This window comes from Ambystoma mexicanum, chromosome 5q, assembly GCF_040938575.1.
Source record: "Ambystoma mexicanum isolate Mex_15411 chromosome 5q, UKY_AmexF1_1, whole genome shotgun sequence".
In the NCBI taxonomy this organism is placed as follows: domain Eukaryota; kingdom Metazoa; phylum Chordata; class Amphibia; order Caudata; family Ambystomatidae; genus Ambystoma; species Ambystoma mexicanum.
In genome coordinates, this window is record NC_090933.1 from 685,962,100 (window position 1) to 685,984,015 (window position 21,916).

Genomic DNA, 21,916 nt, shown 5'->3' on the forward strand with positions numbered 1-21,916 from the left:
ACCTCAACAAAGCATTGAAAAGCCTAAAATTCAAGATGCTCACACTTCAGGAAGTGATCCGGTCTGTCCATGAAGGGGATTTTCTGGCGTTGCTGGACCTTCAAGATGCGTACTTCCACATACCAATGCGTCGACGACACAAAGTTCCTAAGACTTTTTGGTAGGACGGACTCACTACCAGTTCACAGTGCTTCCCTTTGGGCTAAAATCCTCCCCCAGGATGTTCAAGAAATGTTTAGCTCTAGTTGCAGCATGGTTGAGAAAGCAAGGCCATCACGTGTACTCGTATCTCGACGGCTGGTTGGTGAGGGGATCGTCCCCTATGGCAACTCAAACAAGTGTACAAGCCACCATGCAGCTTTTACGACGGCTGGTATTTGCAGTAAACTTCGAGAAGTCCTTGTTGACTCTGTCGAGAAGCTTAGTGTTCTTAGGTGCGCAGTTCGAAACCCAGTCAGGGTTGGTGAGGCCATCCGTCGACAGAATCCACAGACTCAAATCAGCTGGCAAGTCAGTGGAGGATCAATACCAAAGTATCGGTGAGGAGATATGTCGATATTGGGCGCTGTGGCGTCGTGCAACCCTCTGGTGAACAACTCCTGCCTTTTCATGAGGCCAATTCAAGAGTTCCTGGCGGACCCAGACCCAAGGACTCTGGTCGGACAAACTGATCGTCGACGACGAGCTCCTACGAGCTCTTCGATGGTGGCAGAGCTTTCAGAACCTATCCAGGGGGGTACCCCTGCAGGAACCGGAATTTCGCGTGACCATAGTGACGGACGCGTCGCTGACGGGTTGGGGAGCACATATGGGCACTCTACAAACGCAAGGTTGATGGTCGCCGAGGGAATCGCTCCTGCACATCAACGTACTGGAGTTGAGGGCAGTGCGCTGGGCCCTGAAAGCTTTTCTACCACACATAAAAGGCTCGGTAGTGAGAATATTGACAGAAAACACGACACCAATGTTTTACTTGAGAAAGCAAAGAGGCACTCGGTGCAGAACCCTTTCCACCGAGGCTCAGAAAGTGTGGCAATGGGCTCTTAAGCACGATATAACCATTGTAGCTCACCATCTCCCTGGAGTAAGGAACAAGCAAGCGGCCTCCCTCAGCAGGAAAATGGACCAAATACACGAATGGGAGATAAACAGTCTTCAGTTGTCGAAGAAATTCAAGAAGTGGGGGCAACCTCCTCCGGATCTCTTTGCAACAAAGGAGAAAGAAGTGCAAACTGTACGCCAGCAGGTGGCCACAGATGGGCTCGCTGGGGGAGGCGGTCTCCTTCCCGTGGACGGACAAGTTTCTGTACGCCTTTCCCCCCGTTTCCTCTCATACGGAGGACCCTGCAATGGATTCTCAGATACAGGTGTCGAGTCATCCTAGTGGCTCTGTATTGGCCGAGACATGCATGGTTCTCCGACCTGCTTCAACTGTCAATAGCGCAGCCGATATCATTTCGAAAGCCCCGAACCTCCTGTCCCGGGACAAAGGGACAGTGTGGCACCACGACCCGGACAGTCTCAACCTCACAGCTTGGCTCTTGACTTTTCGGAGTTTGGTATCCTGAGTATTTCGTTGGATTGCTGGAGAATCCTGCAGGCCGCACGGGCTCCTTCCACAAACACTTCGTATGCATGCAAGTGGAGGCGATTCTGTGGGTGGTGTCAAAGTCAGCTGGGATTGAACCCCCTGAATATAACTCCGGAACAGCTTCTCCCATATCTGCTGCATTTGGCGAAGAGCGGATCGTCTTTTTCGTCGATAAAGGTACACCTTGCGGCCATTTCAAGATTCACGAGGAGAAGGCAGTCGTCTCCCTTGTTTAGTGATAGGCTGATAAAGCACTTCATGAGGGGTTATTCCATACATTTGAGTCTTAACTTAGTGTTAGTGGGGCTAATGAAAGCTCCCTTTGAACCGATGGCTTCCTCGTCTATGAAGTTCTTATCGTGGAAGTTGGCCTTTCTAATAGCTATTACGTCAGCTCGACGTCTCTCGGAGATGCAGGCATTGGGCATAGATCCTCTATACTTGAGGTTCTTTAAGGACAAAGTGGTGCTGTCGACTAATCCTCATTTTATTCCAAAAGTTCCTACTGTTTATCATAAACATTCCTCAATTGTTCTACCTACCTTTTTTGCAGCTCCTTCATCGGCTGCGGAAAAGGCCCTCCATACTTTGGACGTGAAGAGAGCTCTGAAATTTTACCTTCATCGGTCTCAGCAAATCAGGACTACGCAGCAACTGTTTGTGTCTTATGGTCCGTCGACGAGAGGAAAGGCAATCTCAAAACAAGGACTAGATCGAGGGGTCTCGTCGACAATTGCTTTTTGTCACTCCAAGGTGGGCAAACCGCTAGGACGTCCGAGAGCTCATTCCACAAGATCAACTTCGTCCTCAGCGGTGCTGTGGGCAGGGATTCCGCTGACAGACATTTTCCAAGCGGCATCCTGGTCGGTGCCACACACATTTACCCGCCATTACTGCCTTGAACGGCAACATGCGGACGATGTGCAGATGGGAAGAGCAGTCTTGCGCCATCTGTTTCAGTGATGTAAGCCCTGTTCAGGGGAATGACCTTGTTATATATGTGTATATATATGTATATATATATGTATATATATCTATATTTCATAAGGATGTTGGATTGCATTCCCACCGCCATATCAGAGTTACTGCTGTACAATCTATTCTAAGCACGTGAATCCATGAAAGATCCAATGCTGGAGAAGGGAATAGTTTCTTACCTGTAACTCCATTTCTCCAGCATTGGTATCTTTCATGGATTCACATGCGCCCGCCGGCCTCCCCTGAATACAATGTACATGTTGTATTCCCTCCATGCTACTTTGGAGGGGTTAAAATCTGAAGGGAGCCGTGGGGGGGTGGGACATTTATACCGCTACGTCCTATTGGGGCAGGCGTTAGCAGCCCAAAACGACGTAAATAGGACACAAAGTTGTCAAAGTTTTCCTATGGAAAAACAGCTTTATAAGTGTACCGAGGGTTCCGAGTCTGACGGGGAATATTCTAAGCATGTGAATCCATGACATCTAAGCATGTGAATCCATGAAAGATACCAATGCTGGAGAAATGGAGTTACAGGTAAGAAACTCTTCCCTTATGGAGTCGTTCACCTTGAATTAAAGTATGGGACCAGCTGTCCAGAATCATGCCTTTCAGCAACAAAATGAGACATACTCGCAGTGCCAATACTGCAAGTGCGAGAGTCGATCCAGCAAATTAGCATGCTGACAGAAATGGTAGCAACTACACGTTTGTCAATGAATTGCTGTAAAATTGCAAGTCAAACGGAATATCCTGTGAGGCATCTAATATCAAAAAAGTTCCGTTTTTAATGAACATTTTAGCTCATATGGACAGTTATGTCAATTTCCATATCAAAATTACCTTGATGTCGACATTGTGATTCTACAAAGACCTAATAATAGACCTATACATTTCAATGGGCATGTTTCTGAAACTATGCAGAGGAAAGGGGCGTTAATGAACAGAGTGGAATGTTTCTGTTTAAAGTAAGATTTATAACCATTGATAATATATTACTATCACAGCCTCGGGAACACAGCAACTCTCAAACATTTTAGGGTTTTTATTAAGATTTTACAGACCTCTATTTACGGGTCTCTAAGGCCAGTCCACTCCCATCTAGGAAGCACCCCCCCCTGTAATCTAGGTGCCCTTAACCATTGGTTAATAGATACAGATTGTTTCTCCCATAGTATACTAAAGCCTTTGTTCTTTATGATGAGGGCGAAATGCCTTGTCTCGCTCCTAACTGTCTTAGGGGTTTTGGATTGTGCCTAGCAGGCAGTCACCACCCACCACTTCAATCGACTTCCTGTCATGCCCACATACTCCTCTCCCACTAGTACTCTCCTCCATCAGCTCCACCCGTCTGCTATCGAACTATGTCTTCTGTCCCTCCGATGTCTTTCACTCCATCTCTCACACTCCACACTCTGCTGTTCCTTCTGCCACCCTGCTATTCCTTCTGCCACCCTGCTAGTCCCTCCTCCACGCTACTACTACTTATCCCTATCTTCCTTTCATTTGCCCTTCTATCACTTTCAGTGTCCCTTCCCACTCACTCCCTACACTCTCGAACAATCTCAACACTATTCATGCACGCACTCACCACACAGTACCACTTGTTCTCACAAACCAATACCTAAACTGAAATTCCTCCACCCTCCCATTGCTCGCTTTATGGCTACCCCTCTTTCTTCCTTTGAATCACTTGCCTTAGCCAATCCGGCCTGGTCTTTTCCAGCTGGGACTTGTTACAAACAGAGATTTTAAATAGTGCATCAAACCCCATCCCGTTTCTCTGCACGGTGCAGCTGCAAGATAGTGACAGCAGCCCCCGATTCACAATTTCCAAATTTGTGTTAGGGGGGGGGGGGCTGTTGATGCTCCCCCAAGCACCAAGGTAATTGTATTCCCATTTGGGGATTGTGGTTCCTGGTTAAATCCCTGGTGGTCTAGGGGTTTGTCGGCAACCTTGTTCAATGGCGTGCCGATGCTGGTGAGCAGTGCCGGTTTGGAGAGTCCGACATTGCGATGAGGTTAGCGTGGGGGGGACTGATGGTCTGATCTGCCGTTTTCCCTTCCTGATGTGTAGTTAATGCAGAGTCTGAAAAACAGACAAACCTGGTGAGCATTTTGTTCGAGGCATGGGGTGGTGCAAGTGATTGCTGCTCAGATATAAACAGGTACTTGGTGGGGGGGACGGGAGAGTAGGGGACAACATTGGGCCCCCCAACTGCCACCGTCCCCCTCAGCAATGTTTTAATGAAATATTGTGTGGAATATGGAGCACAGCCTACAAATACACATAAACTCAAGGAAATGTACCCTATTTCTGAGATCGTAATTAACATAAAGTGCTGGAATGACGAAACCAACCAAGTCTGTACTGAATAAGTAGCTCCTATAACGAAAGGGAGGCATGAATGACATAAGTTGTAAGGTTGCTCCGTCAATGTTGGAGATTGTAAGGGTGCAGAAGGAGATTGATGCACAAGTGGCATGCATGTTGGCATAAACTTGTATTCAGTAAAAATAAAGGGGAACCATATCTCGCCTTGACTCTAAGAGGGGTTTCCCTGCCTCAGCTAAGGAACTAAGGGTGCTGTCAGAATGTCCAAGTAAATGAAGAGTCCACGGTTGTGTGTCAAAATGCCTACTTCTATCCCTCACACTTGTAACTAATACTAAAGAGGCAAAGGGTTTTGGTCCAGAGGAATGACTCCGTTCCTCTGGACAATGTTTTATAGTTCCAATTGCAGATGGGAAATTAACCTGCGAGAATGACTGCCTTCTCCAGGTCTCAGTTCCTTTTCAGGCTGAAAAACAAAATTCAAACTAGTGGTATTGTAAAGTTCTTAGTTTAAATCACGAAAGGTAAAAGTTCCAACTCCTACATCATTCCTTATTGCCCTTAGTTATTGGTTCCTTGGGGAATACTTTCCTTCTCCAGTTATCTTGGCCTCGTTGCTTTAACCGTGCCCCCTGGAACTTGGCTTTGCTTCACTGTACACACAGTCAAGGGGTATGGCTGCCTTCCGCTGACCTCTCTGGGCTTCGCGGTACACAACACCAGGGGGTGTGTCTGCCATCCCCTTGTTTCTTTTATGCTCTTTGTCAAATTTGAGAGGTTTGGTGATTGACTCTGTTCCCCATGCCCTCCTCATGCTTGCTTTGCAACACCGGCAGGCATGAGAGAGGGGGGGGCGCGATTCCCTTCCCCTGGCATTTCTCAGGCTTTACAGTGTAGCTCAAAATGCTAGGGGGATTAACTCCCTTCCCCCTGGTCTTTCTTAAACACCCTATTTGCTATGCGCCTCTCCAGTGGCTCGGGTAGGCAGACCTGTTCCACTTCCCCGCCGGGGCACTGCCCTTAAGTTTCTCAAGTCAGTTCAATACACATGGGGCAATGCCTCCCTTCCCCTAGCTTCTCTATTGTTTGCACAGCTTACCAACACCAGGGGTTGTACCAGTGTCTTGCGGTTCTTGTCAGGCTTTCAAAAACCCTCTTCTGGTTTTCTCCTGGTCTCCTGTGTCTTTGTGGGTGCTGCAGCGACTTTGCAGCATGTTCTGCTGTGCAGGCTGCATGTCCTCTCAAGCGCATGGTCAGCCTGCTTCTGCTGGTTTGCCTGCTTCTGATGCGTTCCGCTTGTTCCTTCCACCGCAAACTGGCTCGGATGCTTCCGACTCCTGGGCAGCGTCCCGTGAAGATTCTGGCATTCTTCTTCCTTCTTGTCGACCTTGAATCTCGCGGTTCCTCCAGCGAGGGCTCGGCTCCCTCTTCCGGAGTCGTCCTATTTCTACTGTGGTTTCTCCAATGAGCATTCTAGAACCACTAGACGGCTCATTGCTCTTTTCGGAAGTGATATTCACAGCTCCTCACCTCCTCCTTGTCCCAGTACCTATCTCAGTCATTTCCCTGAGATCTATTAGATTCGTCTTCGTCCCAGTACCCCTTCTGAATATGACAGGTACACGGGATAACAAGGTAGGGGTATATTAGGGGAGGTGTTTTGGAGTGTGTGGAATACTGTGTTCTCCCCAGATAGTCGTCCCTAGTGCCATAGAGGGGAATCCCTGCCCATGAGATGAACCTGTTAAGTAGCACCCCAGGGGGACTATCGGGAGCAGCCTCACCTCCCTGGCCTCATGGGAAGGGGCTCCCCCTAGGGGAGAAGGAGCGACATCCAAGGATTAGTCACAAGATGTATGCTTAAAAGAACAGTGAAGCCAATATTTTATAATAAACGTACAACATGCACAAGGCACCTGATTTTGTACTTGGATCTGACATTTGTATACAGAGCTTTAAATTCTCGGGTCAGAAATGTGGATTGTCAATTTTCGCGACTCCTTAAAAAGAGCAACATTTTAGGTTTCTTTAAATTAATTTGACAGTTTTTAGGAGACGTTTGAATGCACACTGCCCTCTTTGTCCCTACCCATTTCCCCCAATCTTCCCTTTCCACCTTTTGTACTCCCTTTTTTTCCCATGTTTACTTTCCTTTCCCTAACTGTCGTGGAAAATCTTTAAATAAGAGCAAGTTGCGGTGAACATAACCCTTGAAATACAGTAGTTGTAGAAAGTGATTTGCAATGGGGCTGTGGGATGGGACGGTAACCAAAGATGGTTCACTTCGCACACCTGCTGAATTTTAAGTGTTTTTTGCAATAAAACGGAACACCTTCACTCAAGTTTTTTCACTGTTTTTCAATGTTTTTTATACTATAGTTTCTTCAGGCCCACTAACCATGGTCTTCGGCTGGGGCCACTGTATATGTTGCACGAGTTATTGCAAAAGGCCCATATCCCCCTGCCTACAATGTGTTCCCATGTATTTCGAGGTGTAAGAGTATTGCAAAGTCCCTTTGGTCCATAGGTTATTGATTGTACCCATATTTTCCCCCCTCTTTCTAGTCTCAAGATAATTTCTTGCGCCAACACCTTTAATGTCATTCCGGGTAACCATTCTCGTGGCAATGAAATGTTTGCCAATTCCCGTGGAATGCCCATTATAAGCCGATCATTTACTCCCCCAAATCGGCTCCCCAGTCCAAAATCCCCCACTGCACAAGTGGTCCTCTTTCCCTCTCCTCACATGTAGCCCGAAATGAATGCACCCATTTATTATCCTCAAAATATCGTTTTGAGCACTTTCATTTTCGGCATTCGTTCGTATTACCACAGGAATTGATCACATCAGGCAAATGTAATGGGTTTTTTCATTTCTGAAAAGTCGGTTAGCCTCTCTGCTGCAAAGCACCATGGGAGATATATGATCATTTTTCAGAAACATAATGAACCCTCTTCTCCATCGAATATTTTTAAAGGTTTTGTACAGATTTACCTCAAACCACCAAAAGCACCATCTGCATTGCTGTGTGTCTAAGTTGTTTATTTGGTGCAAATCCGTACAGTGATTTTTTTTTTTTTATACACTACAGGTGTTCATCCCTCTTTTTCGCTATGGGAAAATTAATAATACCAGGCCAAAAACAGCATTTATTGTTTCTGAATACCTTTTCCACCTTTTGATGAATTTTACCCAACATTTCCACTTTGGAGGGGCCCTCGGGACAAACTGTTTTGTTATTGAACTTTTCTTCCAAATCGGTCCAGCAAGTAAAAATGTATTGGCATTAGAATTTTGGAAAACACTTGTGTAAACAGGTTTCACTTTAACTATACGCTGGCACCTGTGCCTTTCTAATCAGTGGTCGAAATGGGCGGCAGCGGCTGGGAGCGGTGCTCCAATACTTTTTTTTAAGTATGTTTTACTGTGCCTATAGATTTATGTTAAACCATTCTGGAAGGGTTTCTTTTTTAGTTTTAAAACAAAGGAAGAAGTTGAAACTTGCACTTCAGTGCAATGCACTGAACGCTCCCTTAACAGCAGGCGCTTTTGTTTTGGCGTTTAGATTGCATATGGTAGGGGCATGTCAATGAGGATTATAGGGACTGCGGGCAGCCAACTGCATATAACATATTTGTGTTTTATATATATTTATTTTTAATTTGAGTCCCTTGGGCTGGGTTCTCAAAGTTTAAGTGACAGTACCATTGAGACACGCTGTTGTCCTTCTTATATATGCATTATTTTTGGATGGTTTAATTGTATTTGATTTTAATTGTATTTGTATCATTGATTGAAAGATTCATTGATTCTAGTAGTTATCCTTCTGCTCTTAAAATCGGATGCAGTTCTGCACAGCAGCCATATCTAAAGAACAGCAGCTGGTTTATCTGGTTTAAACACCAACTGTAGTGCCAGGGGTCACAGCATTTGGTACTGATATGGTCAACTAAGTATTTCATCCTTCGAGTAAAACAAAGAACTGTTTTTATTCAGTAATTTAATTCAACACAAAAATTCAAAGCATCCTTTTAGGCTATACGCTCTTTCCAAGTTTACAAATTATCAATGTTATTGCAGGGCTCCCAGAGAGTGGCAAGTAAGAAACGCACCAGCAGAGTATGAGGATGATTTCCATGAACGGTCTGTTAGAAGACCAATCTCAGCTGCGGCAAAGACCAGGTAGTTTTGCACAATTATCACTACCAATACATTAGGAGTTTTTGGTAGGGTTATTTGATGGTGACTCACATTAATATTTGCACATGCTTCATTGCATATGTTTTAAGTGCACACACATTCCTGATGATTGACATCTGAAATGTTTAACTTATTTCTTTTGTAAATGTAGTCAATTTAAATATATCTTCTGATCTGTTTAGTAACATTTGCAACATGCTGAACCCAATTTTCAGTTATTTACGCTTAGAAAGAAGTTGTGTTTTGAAAATTTAGAGTGATACTAATGTAATGTTTTTACGTAGTTTCCTGCTCAATTTACACCTACTTTCTAGTGCCGTGGTGATGTGGGATAAACTACCCCCTTCCGTACTATTAATGAGCATCTTGAGGAAATATGACTTTGTCATATGCAGACGACACTCGGGTGTATCTGAAAGTTGGCAATTCTGTGAGGAGTCTTCCCAGAAAGAAGGTCCATGTTTGGATGAAGTCTGCCTTTGGATGTCTCGCAATCGATTGCAGTTAAACACCTGTTAGCAGAGGACACCAAGTGCCCCCCATCTCCCTGCTTTATCGGCTTGATCCTTATTTATACCTCAATCAACAATTTGGGATGTATTTTACAAGTGAACCTTGGTAGTCCAAACCAGGTAGGAGCTAAGGTGCAGTCCATTTCTACTCCTTGCGTCGTCTGTGCCTTGCTCTCCCTTTCATATCTCAGAAAGATCATCCTATGTAGTGGGAGCATTAATGAACCCTCAACTGGATTATGGCAGTAGTTTGCTAGCAGTAGTCCGGAGAAACAACTGATTAGGCTGCAGAGAGCAGAATGCTCCATTTCGGTTAATCTTTAAATTCTCTAGATCGACTGCCATTTCATCAATGCGCAGATCTGTACTCTGTCTCCCAGAGAAGGAGAGAATTGATTTTAAGATCAGATGTTTGGTCTTCGGGTGCTTGCATAACCTGGCACCTGCATATCTCAGAGAAATTGAAGTGGCATCTACCAAGCTGATTACTACGCTAGTCTGATAAGTTGTTTTTAGAGAGTCCACCCTCTCACTGTGTGTTCAGAGGAGATTGGCGCTTTGCGGTTAATTGCCCAAGTTTGGGGAACACCTTACCATGGGAACTACAAAGCATGACTGGGCTAATAGGATTTTGCAAAGCCCTAAAAACACACCTGTTTAAATAAACCCTTGGGTATAGAATTGTCAACCAGATTGCAGTTTTTTTTAACAACTTTATTTATATTTGCACACAGGTTATGCACATACATTTGTAACATTCGGTTATGCAAGCATACAATCTATACAGGTCAGCTTTCTTCTGTGCTCAGGTTTTCGAGGTCGGCTAGATCTGCCAGATATTATTTATACCATGACCATATGTTCCTGGGTCTACAGGGGGGCATGACTGAGTCTATGTACAGTTCTTCAGTATCGTTAACCCACACCATATCTCTGTTCCAGTCTTCTATTGTAGGGAGTTGCACATTCTTCCATCTCATTAATAGGACCCTTTTCCCTATTAGCAGGCTTAGGTTCAAAGGTTTTCACCACGTTGGGTTCATTTTCCCCTCTGCCCCCAGCATGCAGATCCGTGGTGTCCACTCAACCGGTTGGTCTGCCATCCTATCCAGAGCTCCGCAAACCTCTGACCAGTAATGTGTCAATGCACAGATCTGAGACCACTCTTGGTCTTCTATCGGTTGCCCCAGGTCATGTTCCCACCTGCCCTTAGCCGTGTGAGTTACCGCAGGACGTGTTTGTATTATAGTTTTGTAAAGAGCAGAGGCAGTAATTTGCTGGGTCCCCCCTGTGAATATGTAACCTAATGCCATGTTTATTTCAGGTTCTTCCCGGAATGTTGGGTAAATATGTTGTGTGATGGCTGCTACCCTATAATATTGTTGCTTATGCGCACTTGTGTTACCCACTGTGTCTTTAATGTCCTCCCATTGGAGAAAGTGATGATCTGGGAATAGCTGACCCCATTGGGTAATGCCTCTAGCACTCCAATGTATTGCCATTTCACTCTCTATGGCGAAGGGTGTGTGTGGCTCCCCCCATATTGGCATACTCGGGTGATATAACTTACTGGCGCCAAAGATGTCTGCGATTCTGGACCATGCCGTGATAGTGACCTTGGACGGGTTTATCGTGTTACATTGTTTAGGGGTGGGCTTAGTTATCCTTTGTAGAGCCAATGTCGCTTCACGCTCCCTTAATGAAGGGGGTCGGGGGACAGGCTTAAGAAAGCATGCGGCTCACCCAGCCGCATGATGTGCCTGCGCTGCCAGGTAGTACAGTTCCATGTCCGGTGCCATCAGCCCTCCCCTGGGATACGTGTCTGTTAGTACCCTCCAACTCAGTCTAGGGTGTCCGCCCCATACAAATGCTATGCAGGCGCTATTAATTTTGGAAAACCGAGCGCGGCCGGGCCATACTGGCACCGTGCTGAAAAGATAAAAAAGCTTCGGTAATATTACCATTTTGATAAAGGCTATCCTCACCGCCAATGATATGGGTAGCGTATTCCAGTGCTTCATTTTGGCACACAGTGCTTCTGCTAGTGTAGTATAGTTCAATGCGCGGGATAGTTGGGCAGTTCTGGCTATATGGGCGCCTAAATAAACATATAGAGCCCGATACACATTAAGACCATGTAGGTTTTGGGGCTGCAGGGAGTTGTCTGTGAGTGGGAATATCTCTGATTTATAGGGATTAAGGCGCAAACCTGAGTAGTCACCGAACTTTTCCACTTCTGCCAGCACCGTGCCAAGTGTGCAATCCGGATTCTTTAGATATAATAGAATGTCGTCCGCATATAGCGTTATAATTTGCAGCTTGCCCTCGAGCCATATCCCAAACTAGCTGTATCCTGATCTGAGAATGTTCTCTAGGGGTTCTATAACTAGCGCAAAGAGTAGTGGGGAGAGTGGACAGCCCTGTCTGGTGCCTCCCAGCAATTCCAGTAGGTCTGTGAGGGATCCATTAATTTTAATCCTCGCGTCGGCCCGTGTATATAAAGTATCTGGATCCATTTTATGAATTTTGGGCCTAACCCGTAGTTCCGTAGCACTCCGAACAGAAAGGGCCAGGAGACTGTCAAATGCTTTACCTCATGTCGAGGGAGACAGCTATTCCCTGAATTGCAGAGGGTATCGTGGTTATTATTTGGCATCGTCTTATATTTGTTGCTGTGGATCTGCTCATTATAAACCCCGCCTAGTCTTCATGTACCATATATGGCATCAACGGTGAGAGTCTGGTTGCCAGTATCTTTGCTAGGATCTTGGCATCAGTATTTATTAGGGATAGTGGTCGGTACGACCCACATTCTCCAGGGGGTTTCCCTGGTTTAAGCAAAAGTGCAATTATTGCTTCTCTGGTAGTTTTGGGGAGTTCTCCCGTGTCTAATGCTTCCATCCAGACGGCATGCAGTCTGGGAGCTAGTAGACTAAATTCTTTATAGAATTCCGTTCCCAGCCCGTCCGCGCCCAGAGCTTTCCCATTGGGTAGAGCTTTTATTGCTTCACTTATTTCAGCCTCTATGATAGGTTCCTCCAGTGATTCCCTAGTCGCATCTGCTATAAGCGTTGCCGGTATCTGGGAGAGTACACTGAGGGGAGTATAAGTCTTTATAGAATGCGTAAAATGTATCTTTCCGCTTATTCTGATCTGTGGACATTGTACCATCCGCTATTTGTATGCGTGGTATGTTTGTGGGGCCTCTCTCTCTGCGCACCGTTCTGGCTAGTAGTTTCCCAGGGTGTTCCCCCCTCTCCATATCTGCGTGCTGCTGTATAGGTCTATCAAAGTATCTGATCTCCTGGTCTGCTGTTTCTAGATATTCATCTAATTTGGTCTTTATTTCTTTGCCTAGGTGAGGAGACGAGGACAGTGCACACTGGGATTGCAGGGATGTTATTTGTGTTCTAGCTTAGCTAGCCTACCCCGAATGTCTTTGAGAATTCCCCCCTCTGTGGATATTGACTGACCTCTTATGCAAACTTTAAATGCCTGCCATAGTATAGCCTGACTTGAGACCGAGTGTTCATTGATATCGAAATACTCCTGTATATATTGCGCCATTGAGTTTTTATACACTAGGTCTCTGAGGGCTGCGGGTTTGAATCTCCATGGTGGTCTGTCACTAATCCTGTCGGGGATTTGCAGTGTTAATTGTATCGGGGAGTGATCGGAGTAAGTCGTAGGGTGTATGTGGGAGTTTGTTACCCATGCCATGCTGCCTGCATCTATTAGCCATAAGTCTATTCTGGAGTGCATGTCATGGACAGTGGAGTAGTACGTGTATTCTCTCCTGCTGGGGTTTAGTGTTCTCCAGACATCCCTTAAGTGTAGATCTGCCATATGTGCAAGTATTGTCTCTGCTGCTTTGGTTAGTGTTCTAGCTTGTGTTGATGTGCGATCTAATTGTACATCTAGAATTGTATTAAAATCTCCACCGCATAACACCCGGGCCATATAAGTTAAGGAATACTATTTATCATGGAGATTACCATAAAGTAAAACATACCTCCCCTCAGGGTCACATTCAGCTTTGATACATAAGAACGGTAACGTTTTGTGTGTTAGTATTGCCGCCCCTCTCGCTCTGCTAGAAGAACTTGTGAAGTACTGATGAGTCCCCCAATTCGGTAACAGTTGTTCACCCTGTCGGGGGCCTGTGTGGGTCTCCTGGAGAAAGATTATCTTAGCGGTTTGTCTATTGAGATAGGCCATGATCTTCCTTTTCTTGATCTTCGAGCCTAGCCCCCTCACATTCCAGCTTAGCACATTGATACTGTCTTTGCCAGATTTTGCAATTATCTATGGGGTGTTTGCTTGTGTGAGAACACCAATGCTTCATTGTTGTATGCTTAAGTGTTTCCGTGCCTAGAACCCGTGTGCTTTTTGTGTTACCAACCTCCTTTTCATAACAGAAACCCAACTTTCCCCAATCCGTCCCTCCCCCCAACTTCAACTGTGCTTTCGAGTCCCCCCCCCTCCTAACATCACGAGCACCTGCTATAGGGGGGGCGTCGGCGTCTCCAGTGCCCAAGCCAATATTGGTTAGGAGTATTACCTCCGGTTCTGGCTTGTTACACTCACTTATTATAACGTCTTTGGGTTAACGCTTTCAATGTGTTTTGAGACATGGTTTTTAGACATCTGCAATGTGAGGCTCCCAGAGGGAAGCCTTTGTCTTCGCCATTCCTTCTTACTTCTTGAACGCAGTGGCGGTGATCTTGCCTCAGGATTGTTTCGATAGCCCTTCTTTCGGGTTTGTCTGTTATTTGGGGGAATATGTGTCTCTATGAAGCTCGAGGCTTCTTCCGGGAATGTGAAAAAATATGATTTTTTTTTATGTTGGATCTTGAGTCTGGCGGGTTAGAGCATTGCATATTGGACTTGTCGATCACGTAGCATTTTCTTGATTCCTGAGAAGAGCTTTCTTTCCTGTTGCACAGCCTGAGTGAAGTCTGGAAAAATGCGTATAATGTTGGCTTCCCATTTTAACTCTTGTTTCTCCCTAGCTGTTTTTCGGATCAGGTCTCTGTCCCTGTAGTTTAGTATACGTGCTACGATAGGTCTGGGATATGCCCCGGGTTTCGTCTTTGGGGCTAATGACCTGTGCGCCCTCTCCACTATAAACACAAGTGACCATCCCGGCTCTTCTAATAGTGTACGCAGAAGATCTTCCACCGCTTTCTCCATTGATCCTTTAGTAGCCCCCTCCGGAACACCAATTATATGGATATTATTTATTCGAGATCTTGCTTCCAAATCTTCACACTTGGATTTCACTGTTCCCAGCTCGATGGCCATTGTGGACACCGTTTTCTTCAGGGTCTCCATTGTGTCCTCCGTGCCTGATATTCTTGTTTCTGCCTCTGCCTTTGTCATGTGAGCAGTTGTTTTGTCGAGTTGCGTTTTTATATTCGCAGCACTTGCTGTGATTCCGTCTAGCTTGTCTGTTAGTGCTGCGAAACCTTGCTGCATGGAGGATCCATCATGGAGGCCGGGGGGGGGGGGGGGGAATCTGTTCAACCTGTATGAGCGTTTCTTCATCCCTTTCGGGCTTGGTGTCTTTCTGCATTGTGGTCGTGTACTTATCTATAGTTCCTCTGCTCTTTTTAGAACCAAAGTACTTGGGCATCGTTCTGGCTCTGGAGAGTGTACGTTTTTCATGAATACCCTTGCCAATTGCCTTGTGGTTGCACTATATTGCAGGGATCAAGATGCAGAGTGCATTGAATAGGTTGAGTCAGTGTTCGGTTACCGCTGTATCCTGTATTGTTATGCTTAGCTAATGTGGGCCTGATTGGTATCTGTGGCAGAATAATATTGGAGGCGGTTCCCACCAGCTATCAGTTTAATGTCTCATTAACAATGCCCCACATGTACCAGGGCGATTTGGGTTGTCTAGGTGGCTTGTTTCGCCGTGCCATAGAGTGAGGGTGTCTATGCTAACGACCTTAGGAGGGCTGTTATCGACTTGCCCTGTTTTGCTCTTCGCCCCTTTGTTGGGCCCACTGAGAGTTGGTTGTGCCGTAGTTCGTTGCCCCTTCTGTATCTAAGGGGGGGTGGGTATGGTTGTTGTTCCAGTGTCTAGGTCACCCCGTACGCCGTGGCGACAGTGCTGGTGTTCTAACCAGTGCTTTGTTGAACGCTTCCAGGGTTCCAATGGTGCTAGGGTGGGGATGTTTGGTCCTCCTGCGTGCCCGCTTCCCGGAAGAGGGTTAGGGGATGTGGGGGGGGGTTCTCCTCTGCACTCGTTCGTTTGTACCGAACGTCCTGCTGTGTGTAAATGGAGCGGAGATTTGTCCGTTTGGGCAGATTATCGGCCCGTCCCTCCCGTAGTCTATGGAGAGCTGCGGTGCCGCCCGTAGGCCGAGCAGACGACATGCGCTGGGAGCGGGCCTGGCTTACCTTTACTGCGGTGAGCCGAGGCAGGGGGGGGGTGGCTTCTCCCTTCTCACGAGTCACTACAGCGGTGTTGGTGGAGGGGGTCTGCAGGCGCTCTACGAAAATCGGAGCGCCTGCGACTCTTCCTCTCTGGAAGGGTGAATCAAACAGTTACTGCCGCCGCTTGAGTTGTTCTGGCGCCGGGCTCCACCCCTCAATCCCCGGCGGGCGCGTCCTGCACTGCTTCTGTGGGCGTCTGTGTCCACAACTCGATACTTGCTTCACCTTTTTGGTCCAAATTTCGTGTGGGCTATCTGATGTTGTAGCTGCAAGGTCTCTGCAAAAATCGCGCCGAACCAGAGTGGGCACATGGTTTATTTAGGCTTTTCGGCCCTGGATACAGCCAGAGCTTAAACGGGAGCTGCCATTTCCTTCTGTGCACAACAGCGCCCCCTCAACCAGATCGCAGTTGATGGCAGGCATTGGGAGTTGACGTGTATTGTTCTTGATCACCTGCACCCATATGCAGGTCATTCTGTCAGGCTAGCGCAATATAAATACTTCAAAAATTCAAAATGTGTGGATTCCAAAATGGCTGCCGAGGGGAGAGCTGCGTGTTAACGCTCTCGCGCTTTGGTGCCCTTAAGAATAAAGAAACCACAATTGAGCTATCCCCAGGCGGGGGGGGATACATTAGCAGGTCCTATACAAGTGTGGAGCTGGTAAGCTGTCACTCCACCTCTGCGGCCAGCGCAGATCGGGCTTCGCAACACGCCCACCCACCCAGAGCATCAGGCACAGAGGTACCTCAAGGGAGAGCCCCCGTAGGGTGAAACCAGGTGGTCGGCTGTTGCGCCAGGCAAAAGTTATGGACTTGCAGATCTCCGGCAAGAAAAGGAGCCCGGGAGGAGGAGGTGGGTCCTGTGTCCCCACTCGGATGCCCATTGGTGCTGCGAGGCTCTGCAAAAGCCTTACTGGCCGGGAAGCACTTGGAGCAGCAGTCCAGTGGTGCACTCTAATACCAGGAAGGAGGAGGCCGTGCCCCCGGGACAGAGTGCGAGCACACTGTTAAGCACACACAGAGGAGCGGAGGAGCGCAGCGGGGCACCCCAACCAGAACCCCCGGAGGGAACACCAGGGGACCACTAGAGGAGGAGGACATTGGTTGAAGGCATCAGGGAGGGCGTAACTTGGCTGAGAAACCCTGCACTTGGCGCAAGGCAGGGTGGGTGGGGCAGCGACCCAGGCAAGCGCTGGGGCCGAGGAGCAGATGGTGTCGTACCCCCACTGGATATTTGGAAAAGCAGAACCGGTGGAGCAGGGACCCAGAGAGCCCGTCCAGGCTCACGAGTTGTGCAGCAGAATTGGGAGACATCCCCCCCCATTAGACCCAGGAAGGCTTGATTATAGTGCTGGTGACCAGGAGCAGCAACATCTGGGGGCCTGAGGGAGAGCACATCTGTTGGCCCACCGGTATGAGGGCAGAGGGGAGCATTAGGACTCTGCTCCCAGCTGACGGAAGGCCCATGGAGAGGCGGTGTGAAAGGGTGCCTATGGCCCTGGAGCAGTTGCCAGCGGAGGCCAAGGTGAGGAGGAGGGGCCTGGACTTCCCTCCATTAGACCTTGCTGCACACATGTCCAAAAACAAGGGGGAAGGACTCACATGCCCCCAAGTCGGCAGAACAATCACAGGAGGTCAACTTGCAACGACTCTGGTGCAAGGAAGGTGATAACCCATTGGGGGTTGGACCAGAGGCTCTCTGCACAAGAGCCCAAAGACATGGCGTGGCCCACAAAGGATCAAGTGGTTACCCGGGAGGTTCTCCGCCAGTACTTTCAGGACTTTGGAGACAAGATATCAGAAACTATTCAATCTCAGCTAAACCTGATGCGTGTAGAACTCTCCCAGTTGCTGCAGGAAGTGTAAGGGGATATAACGAAACTGGAGGAGCGGGCCGACGCAGCAGAGAACACCGTACAGGACATTGCAGATGACACCAGGAATATTGATGAGCTGGTCGATCAGCTGGCAAGAGTCACTCGGAACCTGGAGATCCAGAGTGAGGGCCTAGAGAACCGATCGAGAAGATCGAATATTGGAATCAAAGGCTTAGCCGAGGCAGTGGCTGACGAGGATCTACAAGCAATGGCGCCGCATGTGTTTGTGGGCTTGCTGGAGGTGGAAGATTGGTTGGAATAGAGTTGGACCGCCTACAGAGTGGGGCCTAAGCGAGGAGAGCCCTGGCCAGGTCCAGGGATGTAGTGGGGGCCCTGAACCAATATGGGCAGAAGGAGAAGGTGCTGGCTGCCGCCAGAAGGGCTAGATCAATCAACTACAACGGCTCGGAGCTCCAACTATTTCAAGACTCGGCCCAAGTGACCCTGGTGAGGCGTAGACAGATTGGGCTGGTGGTGCACGCTTTGGCACAAACTACAAATTGACCGTTCCCTTTGGTTTGTTTGACTGGAAAGGAAAACGGCACTGAGCCACCACATGCAAGGAAGGTTTGAGGATCCTGAAGATGGCAGAGAGGGGGTCACTACGGCAAGAACGGAGACCAGCGAGAGAATTGCTCAAAAGGAACATTTGGGCGTGGACAAAGATTCTGATGAAAGGTTAAAAAAAAAAAACAGGCCTGAGTGGTCCTGGTAAACCTCCTGATGAAGGGGAAGGAGCGCACGGTTCCCACCTGGCTGGCTACTAGCAGAGATCCACCACGCTGAAGGAACAGGGTGGTGACAGGAAATCTATGCATCAACCAACTATGTATCAAACGCCTGAGGGAAGTCAACAGGTGGTAGGGGCGGGGGAGGGGGGTGTGAGGTGAAAGCTGTATTAGTTGGTATCGTGGGTCTAAGGCAGAGGTCTTCAAATTGTGGGGCTGCCCCCACACCCCGCTAGGGGGGCCCGGATGATGTTGGGGGTGGGGGGGGCGTGAAGCTGTTCAAAAAGGAACTACGCAACTGCTTTTGATAGGAAATACACGCAGATATAGCTTCTGGGGGGGGGGGCTGCTAACAATATTTGTGCTCAAGGGGGGAGAGGGGGTTTGGCAAAGCAAAGTTTGAACACCACTGGTGTAGGGGACCCACACAGGTTCACTCTGGGTTATTACAAGGGCTCAACACACGTAATGTAGGAATGGGGGGAGCTAGAGACTGGTTGAGCCGGACCAGAGTGAGTGGCGGGATGAGACTGGGGTGGGGGGAGGAGGAGGATGGGAAGAGGAGTGAGGGCAGGAGAGGGGGCAGCTGAACACAATGGCGGATTGGAGCCCTGAGTCTCATAGCCAGAATGCCAAACTTTAAGTTGATAACTCTTAATGTCAAGGGTCTTAACTCCCTGGCGAAGAGGGGCGGGGGGAGTTGAACACATTTTGGCGAAGGGAGATGCCAGACTGGGTGGCGCGGCAAGAGACACACATCCACAAAATCTGACAGACATAAACTAAAGCTGAAAGGATACCCCCAATTGACTCGAGACAATGCTAAGGGTAAACGAGGCTGTGCGCTCCTGGCCTTTCACACTTAGCCATGGCTGCCCGTTACAGACACTATGGGAGACCCCAAGGGCAGATACATAATGGCAAATATCAAATGGGACAGAGAGGGATACACTCTGGTGACAGAATACGCCCCCAACACCGGACAGGATGGGTTCATGAGGACCGTCATATCCAAACTGGAATTTTTTGTGAAGGGTAGGATAGTGCTCACAGGGGACTTCAATTTAGCATGTTACCCAGACAAAGATAGGAGTATGAGGATCTATCACAACCAGGTGGCCCCGTCCAAGAAGATAAAGGAGGGCATTTGGGAGGCTGGTTCTAGTGGACTCATGGGCAGAATTAAAGAGGGGGGAAGGGTAAAGGGTATACCTTTTTATTCCCATGTCCACAGGTCCTTCTCTAGGATCGACTATATATGGATATCCCATACTCTTTTAGGGCAGATGTGGGAGATAGACCTGGTGGCAATAGCATTATCAGATCACATGCCCATTAGCCTCCCTCCCTCTAACCATATACCTAAAATCTAGGTGTCTTGCATTTACTGTTGTACCTCCAATTTAGGAGTTCACATTCTGTCCAGGTGAAGTTTAGCCATGAGTCACATCAGATAGGACTGTGTAGATTAGCCACATAGAAGAATTTAGCGAGTAGCCGAAACACTAAACCCCCACTTCTACCTCCTCAAACACACCACCCAAATACTATACACGCCCACTGGTCTAGCTAACCTATACCCCAACACAAACTCAACACAAGCAACCACACTTAAAACAAACTAACTGGACACTGGACCTTACCCATACGGACACAAGCCAGTGCAATCAACCTACCATCTGCAAGCCAACACACACACGGATTTCTCCTGGTTCTGCACCTATCCCATCATTCTTCACCATAACTTCGCTATGCCCCTGTTCTGTTATCTCTGCAACCACAAAACTGCCCCACCTCTCCTATCCTATTGTCTCCACCACCAAATAGAAGGTAACCTGCAAATACCCCCTTTAATTCAGCAACTGTTACCCCACATAGACTCACTGAGTTGCGAACTGTTGCCCAGCCATGTCTCATATCAAGGTAACTATTAGTTAGCAATATCTCACAACTAGGTAGACTATACTCTGTGCTAGTTAGTCGAGATAAAATTGCATATATGAGCCTGCGTCACATTTAGACATAATTGTGAATGTCCGCTTGCATCACATCTAGACAGAATTGTGAATGTCCGCTTGCACCACACCTAGACAGGATTGTAAAGATTAGCTTGCGTGGCATATAGACAGGATTGTGAAGATTAGCATGCGTCACTTCTAAATAGCGATGCCACTAAACAATCTCACCCCTCTGCATACACATCTCAAGCTCGAAACACAACCATACCTCTAATGCACACACTTCACCACACTACAACAACCAAATCTACAACATGCAACAGCACACAATGGCTCCCAACCGAAAAGTACATCCAAGCTCAGCGAATGGTGCAAACCGAACTGAGGCTGCCAACAGCACATCACCACCCTTGCCTTTCTCCTGCTCGATCCTACTAACCTTCCTACCCTCTTCCCTTTTCAGATCCAGCAGAGTACCTGGGGACCACTCCAGTGGTGACAGTGCACGGTACAAATACCTTTAACAGGGACGCGAAACTATACACCAAGATCCTGGTGTCGCACCTGGACCGGTTGCTCCCCAAGATGATTGGACCAGTCCAGGTTTATCAGACATAAGCAGACTTCTGATAACACGTGCAGGGTATGCCATCTCATTGAGAAAGCCAATTTAACTAACACCTCGGCAGCGATTCTGGCCTTGGACGCGGAAAAGACATTCAACCGCCTGGAGTGGTATTTTGTTTTTCATACCATGGGTTTGGGGGAGAAATGTATGCGGGTGGTGAGGTCCTGTTAGCGGGACCCAACCCCTTTGCCTTGCTATCAATGGCCGGCTGCCTCAGGGTATACAGATGTCCTGTGGTCCGAAACAGGGATGCTGTTCTCCCTGCTTCTTTATGCAATTCCCCTGGAAACATTACTTGCCCTTATCAGATAGGTACCAGATGTCAAGGGTATTAGTTTTAGGGGGAGGAACACAGGGTGATTGCTTTTGCGGATGACATGTTCCTGGCAATCACATCTCTGGAGACAACACTGCTGGCAATTGGAACAGAGTTGGAGGAGTTTGGCAGGGTGGCTGGCCTGAAGATCAATGGCCACAAATCGGAACTGGTCGACCAGACCAGGTCAGGGGAAAGGGTGAGGGGACTGAAGGAGAAATACCCTTGTGTGTGGGCTCTAGGCAGTGTTCATTACCTGGGTGTTCAACTCACAGGGTGCATGGGGGATCTGTACAGGGCCAATTATCTGCCTCTCATGGAGAGGGTCAAGCAACTCTTGAGGGAAT

At 47.7% G+C, this 21,916-nt stretch overlaps 1 protein-coding gene across 4 annotated transcripts in view; it reads left to right on the plus strand.

Annotated features, from left to right (window-relative positions):
• CSPP1 (centrosome and spindle pole associated protein 1) overlaps positions 1-21,916 on the plus strand; it is a 1,841,309-nt gene that overhangs the window by 687,669 nt on the left and 1,131,724 nt on the right. For 3 of the 4 annotated variants that reach the window (XM_069621145.1, XM_069621146.1, XM_069621147.1), the window contains one exon: positions 8,986-9,087. The exons of the other annotated variant lie outside the window; for it this stretch is intronic. In XM_069621145.1, coding sequence (XP_069477246.1) covers positions 8,986-9,087 — 102 coding nt within the window. The remainder of the gene's footprint in view (positions 1-8,985; positions 9,088-21,916) is intronic. 4 annotated transcript variants of the gene reach the window in all.